The 6420-nt window shown below is 44.4% G+C and overlaps 3 protein-coding genes across 3 annotated transcripts; 1 reads left to right on the forward strand and 2 right to left on the reverse strand.

Moving 5' to 3' along the window:
• Positions 1 to 741: 741 nt before the first annotated feature.
• Positions 742 to 1082, forward strand: BX661DRAFT_202192 (bola domain protein; the record flags this gene model as incomplete). Its single annotated transcript, XM_051538494.1, has 2 exons — positions 742 to 842; positions 884 to 1082. The coding sequence occupies 2 exons, from the start codon at positions 742 to 744 to the stop codon at positions 1080 to 1082; spliced, it is 300 nt and encodes a 99-aa protein (XP_051388341.1).
• Positions 1083 to 1211: 129 nt separating this feature from the next.
• On the reverse strand, positions 1212 to 3141 carry BX661DRAFT_48289 (uncharacterized protein). The gene has a single exon (XM_051539193.1). It carries the CDS (start codon positions 2985 to 2987, stop codon positions 1476 to 1478), a length of 1512 nt encoding a protein of 503 aa, XP_051388342.1. The 5' UTR covers positions 2988 to 3141; the 3' UTR covers positions 1212 to 1475.
• Positions 3142 to 3160: 19 nt separating this feature from the next.
• On the reverse strand, positions 3161 to 3835 carry BX661DRAFT_48298 (uncharacterized protein). The gene has a single exon (XM_051539194.1). The coding sequence runs from the start codon at positions 3719 to 3721 to the stop codon at positions 3311 to 3313; it is 411 nt and encodes a 136-aa protein (XP_051388343.1). The 5' UTR covers positions 3722 to 3835; the 3' UTR covers positions 3161 to 3310.
• Between the last annotated feature and the right edge of the window lie 2585 nt (positions 3836 to 6420).

Genomic DNA, 6420 nt, shown 5'->3' on the forward strand with positions numbered 1-6420 from the left:
GGCAACAAGCCGATTGAGCCCAGCCACTCTCACCACACTATCGGGTCGCGCTGCTACAAGGTGCGCGCCCAGCTGGTGCAGAAGGTCCGGTACCTGACGAATCACGATCTGGTCGCCGATGCAAACGACGACGTGTACATGTTCTGGACCAAGCGTGTAGTGGCCGAGGAAAAAGTGGCTGATATTCTCGATTTAGCAGCAACCATCGACGAGCTGCAGACGACACACGTGCAGTGGACGCTGGCAGTGCCCCACGATGCCCAGGGCAGCCTGCAGTCCAAGGAAATCCAGGTGCAGTACGATGTGTATGTTGACTTTTTCCCGCTGCGGCACGAGTCAGAGGGCTTCTCGCGCGAGGCATGCTGAAAGCATAGGTGCAAAGCCTGGTAGCCACCCTGTGTCTTGCAAACTGCCACTGCTCATTATGCCGGTCCTGTGTCTGCGCTGCTGGCCAGCCCGCCGGTGTATGCTGCAGACTGATACATCTTTTAATTATTAGTTATTTTAATTATTTTGTGCTGCCCATAGCTTGTTCAAATTGCAGTTTTTTGCAGTCACACAACGACCAATAGTCGCCACCGCAGTGCACCAATACCAATGTGTTTAATGACAAGAATACCATACCACTCATTCTCTTCTCTTCTCTATTGCTTTTTCATTTCTAATTTTATATTATTGCTTATGGTGCTTTTCGTTGCAAGCACCAAGACCGCCGCCACGATACTCGGGATAGCTCGCACAATGTCAACCTCGCCGACCCAGAGCGCCGGCCCACTTGAAAAGCTGATCCGCCAGCGCATCCAGGAGCAGTACGCGCCCGTGCAGCTGGAGATCAAAAACGAGTCTCACAAGCACCGTCACCACGCACCCATGGAGGGGTCAGCAGCACGGAAACGCACTTCCACGTCAGAGTTGTTTCGGACAAGTTTGCCGGCCTCACGCTGTTGAAGCGGCAGCGCGGAATATACGAGCTGCTGAAGGATGAGATGCAGCGAGAGGGCGGCATCCATGCACTGTCGCTGGTTACAAAGACGCCCAAAGAGGTTGGCATTGTCGACGAGATTTTGACAGAGCAGGTATAAGGTGAGGAAAGATGAATGAGAGCGATGAACATGAGCAGGGCGTGCATAGAATCCGGGCAATTGCAGCAGAAATAATGTTCTAGTTTGGTTGCTCTTTCTCATATAAAATTGCAGAATATATTTTAAAACACGATTAAACAAGTTGCATTAACATTTTGTATGTATAGTCATAATTTGGAAAGAAGTCGTTTGATCTGGTGGTATAGGAGCCAAACTCATCCCTACCCAAAAAGCCTTCCAGCTGTGCTTTGTATGATTCACTGCTGCCATATCTAACATCCGCATAGTTAAAGTTTGGACAAGCCACAGCAAGTGTGACTGCACATCTGGCAATCTCAATGCCAGACGCTTGCGCCTCGTCATCCTGGTAGTGCCAGCATAAGAAGTTATTGCTTAGCGGGTAGTGAAGCAATGAATGTAGTCAAGATAGCCCGTAAATCCACCGTACTGGCTCACAGCCGTGCTCCAAGGCGCGTTGGTTGTCAAGTCGGAGAGTCGGGGCAACAACCGAATGAGCTTAATTAAATCGCAAAGTTCCAGCAACACTGCGCTGAGCTTCAGAATCTGAAGGCTGCCGAAGCACGAGGCAAGAGATATCGACGTTATCAGCTCGCCAGAGCCGATTATCCGGCCCAAGTGCAGCACTCGCACCTCTGGGGCCATATAAACAATAAATGGAATCAGAGCCATTCCCAACGGGTGTCCTTCGCGGATGGATTTTGGGCTTTCTTCAAACGTAAGGTGAGAAAGACGAGATGCCTTGTCATTTCCAAACAAACCGCTATTGACTATTGTAGATGTAATACTTTTATCGAGCGGTATGTCTATGTGCTCGAGGCTTTTGCTGTTTCCGCGAAATAAAAAGTCGCTGCCGAGCAAAGACTCGGTGGATGTTTTCAGCAGTCGCAGGCTCGGGAAAGGAATGGCGTCTATGGGAGTGGAGTGCGCGTCGAACGCCGGATTCTCTTTAATGTGTATCTCGAGCCTGTGCAAATTTAGGTACACAACGTGGTGACCATAATCGTCCACAGCCAGCTGGCCCACGTCAAAGTGTGCGCCCAAGTCAATGATCAGCTCCCCTAGCGTTAGTGCGTTTTGGCGGATAATCTGTACAAATTGCTTGTGGTGAAAGGTCGAGTTGTACTGAATGTACTTCAAATCAACGAAACAGTGCAGGTCCAACGATGTGGGGTTACTGATTCCATGCCAGTCAACGTGTAGCTTCTTGGCGCCCTTGGATAGCCCGCTAGCAAGCCCACTGACCAGGGCCTGCATATTTTGAGGGGCGTTCAGCCTGGGGTTAAATATGGATAGCTTCACATCCGTGGCCGACGGCACCATCTGCCTTATGCACTCGACCGTTTTGCTGAAATGGAACTGCTTGTTCAGATCTTTGGCTGTCAGGCTGAGATCAACATCCCAGAACATAGTTGTGATCCTGTTGACGTTGGGAAAAACCAAACTAGAACCAGAAATACGTTCTAGTATCTCTAGCGATATGTCGTTTACGCAGTTGTAGTTAATGGTCATCGAGATGGTCTTGGCATACTGGTTGTAATACGGATGCAGGCGGTTGCCTTGTATGTGCGTAGACGGCATGCTAACTTTTATCGCCGATCCGCTTTTGTAGACGCTCATCAGCTGGTGGGAAAATACCGTCTTTGCGGCAACCGAGTACCATTTGCGGCAAAGCGGCATAACCTCCAGCCTTAAGTGAATGAGCGAGTTGGCGTTTATATGCGGATACGTTTCATGGATATTGATGCCGTTCAGAAAAAAATGGATTATCGTCTCGATGACCAAGTCTGGAAGTGTTTGAAAAATAGATGATAATTTGGTCATGGTCGAAAAAAAGCATGTGAACCTGAAATATAAAAGTGAGAATACAATGCATGCAATATACATGTTGATGCTTACAGTGATTCAAAACAAATACAACTTAAGGGGGCATTGGTATGCATGGTAGTATGGGGGATACATACCAAAGTATAATTCAACAATACCAAGTTTATTATCTTTGGTTTTTCCCTTTTACTTGTTTTTATATTTTGCTCAGTAGATCAATTTTTTTATAAAAGCTTCGCTATTTTTGCATTTCTGTTTATTTAGCTTAAATATATTTTTATTATCATTAAAAGGTCGTTAGGGTATTCATTGAACACGTTTTAATTTACACGTTTCTGCATTTGCTTTTTCAAAGGGATGACAGTATCCATGCATCATTTTTGTTAGTCCCAGATGCTGTCATCAGAGCAAGGTGACGACTTCTTTGAGTACGGGCGAGTGCGGCGAGCGCGGCGACGCTGGATTGCATTGGCCCTGTCGGGGCTGTGGCGCAGGAAGTCCGCGTGGCAGAATACAGTCCATGTGCTCTTATAAGGGTCATAACGAGACTTGCGAGCATCGCTCAGGCGATTAAAGCTGTAGTCGTTAAAGTTCTTGCTCAGCGATGCCGAGTCTTGTGCCTTGAATCCCAGGGTCTGCAGCTCGCGGATGAGCCGGCCGGGATCGTTGTAGCGGATCTTACTGCCGTCCGTGTTCCACTCAATCCACGTGTGGCCCGCGTTGAGGATCTTGTACAGCGCCTGCGGAAACGTGTTGTGTGGCTGGTCGACGGTGATAAGCTTGTGGATATCCATCTCGGCCGGATAAAGAATAATTACAGCGGATTGGTAAAATAATAATATGAATGAGGATTTTGTCGAATGGATTGGCAGTACGATCTTTCGGTAATGGCAACTGAGCGCGTAAATATGCGGGCGTGTTGCTGAATTGATTTAATGTTTTGAGAATGAGGAAAAATAGGAATAAAAATATAATAGAAAGAGGCTGTCTGCGAGATAGGGCGCGATGTGGTGCTGTTATATATGTTCCCGTATCATCCGCCAAGGCAACTTAGCTTTGTGGTCCAATGGGGAAAAAAACTTTTCTTGTGCCATCCGCCTTTAATTCATTTTCGGCAGTGGGGAAGCGCATGCGTCTTGGAATGTGTGCGATACCAAGTAGATTGTGAATGCACGGCATATAGAAAAATTAAGAACCAGGATATTGAACAAAAAAATATAACAAAGGCCTATGTCATGCAATGTCCAATAGAAAAATCACAAAAGAAAAATGTGAGAAAAGGGCAAAGGGCAAGGGGGGCAAGATATGCATTGTTTTTTATTTGTATTCAGGAAGCATCAGCGGCAAACAGTGGAAAGCGGAAAGAACATGTCACAAAGATGGCTTGCGTATGACAATACAAAATGGTGTTTTCCGAGTCGTGCAGTGTTCCGAGAAGTTGCTGTCATGCTAATTCTAATGCTAACGGCCTTGTGCTGTTACTTTTCTTTTGTTCTTTGAATAGTTTGTGCAAAAACGGTACTGACACCAAAAAACCAGCTTTTTTGTACCCTTTTGTCGCCAGAGAAAGAGGTGTGCGCAAAAGAGTAATGATGTGACTTGGGTCCGCTGGCCTCATCTCGTTCGCGCAAGAAAGACGAGATTTGTTATTGACATTTATTTGTATTTTATTTTGAAACTTCAGCCCTGATTTTTCTTGTACATATTTATTTTAAGCTCAACCCCCCTCATTTGGAAAGTATTTCACAGTACTGCAAAGGCGAGTATGAATAAATGAGAAGGAAAAATAAAAAATATTGCGCGCCACTTTTTCTTTTTCTATTTGTTCATTTAAATTTTCGGCTCTTATTTTCAAATTCCGATTCCTATTGTAGCAGCGGCGTCGACTACATAAAAAAGCTGACATGGATGTTTTTTATATTTATTTTTCGATGGTGTTTGAGCCGAGTGTAACGAGAAAAGCAAAGAAAAAATGAAATGCTTTGTAAGTTGCAATGTCACCCAAACTTATGAGCATCTCACAGGCTGGTGCTTGAGTCAGCTGTATTTTTTATTTGCGAGAATAAAAGTTGATTCTACTGTTTTATTGTTTATTGTTCCTTTTCGGCCGGTGGGACGTCCATCCAGACTTCATTTCTGGCGGTTTTCAGGAAGTAACAAGGAAAATAGTGTTTTTTATATTGCTGCTCATCCTTTTATATATTTGACAAATAGTGTCAGGGAACATAAATACGCACAATGTCAGTGTTATTAAATTGATATTGTCGCTACTATCCATCGATTTCCCACATTTTGTGACAAATATTCGGCGAATAACCTTTTTAAACTTCCGAGCGAACGTGTCGCTTCCCGTTACGCAAACACGATTTATCTCTATTACATCACGATTATGTATTTTATTTGGTCCGATTCATTTGGCCTTTTTTGTAACTCCGTTTGATATGCTGGTCAAAATCACATACGAGACAATCAGGGGGAGGCTTATCTTGGCAGCACAGTATTTTGAACAGGCGATTGTCAAGTTAATGGGAGCAGTGTATTCATTATAGTGACAGAGTTAGCGACAAGCTAGCCTTCACAACATCCACAACACTCCGTGTTTTGGCCAAGAAGAATGTAATGGTGTACAAAAAAGGAATAGAAATGTATCGTGTGCGTTCAAATTGCAGCATGACCATGCACTATTAGTTTTTCTCGTATGGTTAATCCTCAATATGCACTGCATCCAAAAAGGAGTGCTTACTTGTATTTTGCTTTGTGCCTCTGTTTTTTGCCTGACTTTAAGGAACGTTGAATATAAACCTAATCACCTGGACACTGCACAAACTATGAAAAAGATGACATTAAAGTTGTCCTCCATATTCCAAATATCTTTGGTTTGTTTGCTTGCATCTGCCTTCGTGCAAAGCACGCATGTCATTTGGCCACTTAAGCCATGTTTAAAATTTTTCTCAGTGTTTCAATTGCAACGATCACGGATTAACGTGATCAAGTGCAGATTAATCTCACGTGTATTATGTTTTGCATATTCTTTTTTCTCTTCGTGTTATGCTGATTCGCTGATGGTTTGTATGGCTGCGCACAGACTTTGATTCATTTTTGCCTCCAGTCTGAGCCTGTCGGTTTGTCAAACGCGTATTCTTTTTCAGTTGCCCTCCTTTCGAATTGCACTAATTTGTTTGCCATATTTTGCTTGTTTCATTTCCACCTCACACATTGGCAGCAGTTCACTTCAATTCAAATTTAGACAGCCAACAGAATGCCTCCAAAGAAAGCAAAGGGCTCCAGCGACGAAGGTAACGAAACAACACGACTCGGGTGTTATTTTGGTGCAGGGCGCATTTATTTAACAATTTCGAGAGGCGAGGTAGACATTGAAAACAACAGCATGGCGACTAACATCGAACTTAATCGCTTCTTAATACTATAGAGAAGGCCATCCTCGACTATCTGAACAGAACAAATAGACCATACAATGCCAGCGATATATCTA

Source organism: Kickxella alabastrina (genome assembly GCF_025024165.1).
Source record: "Kickxella alabastrina strain RSA 675 chromosome Unknown BX661scaffold_190, whole genome shotgun sequence".
NCBI classification, from domain to species: Eukaryota; Fungi; Kickxellomycota; class Kickxellomycetes; order Kickxellales; family Kickxellaceae; genus Kickxella; species Kickxella alabastrina.

Bases quoted from the DNA above. Each gene is read 5' to 3' on its own strand.
- BX661DRAFT_48289 (XM_051539193.1), bottom strand. From the start codon at position 2,987: ATGTATATTGCATGCATTGTATTCTCACTTTTATATTTCAGGTTCACA.
- BX661DRAFT_48298 (XM_051539194.1), bottom strand. From the start codon at position 3,721: ATGGATATCCACAAGCTTATCACCGTCGACCAGCCACACAACACGTTT.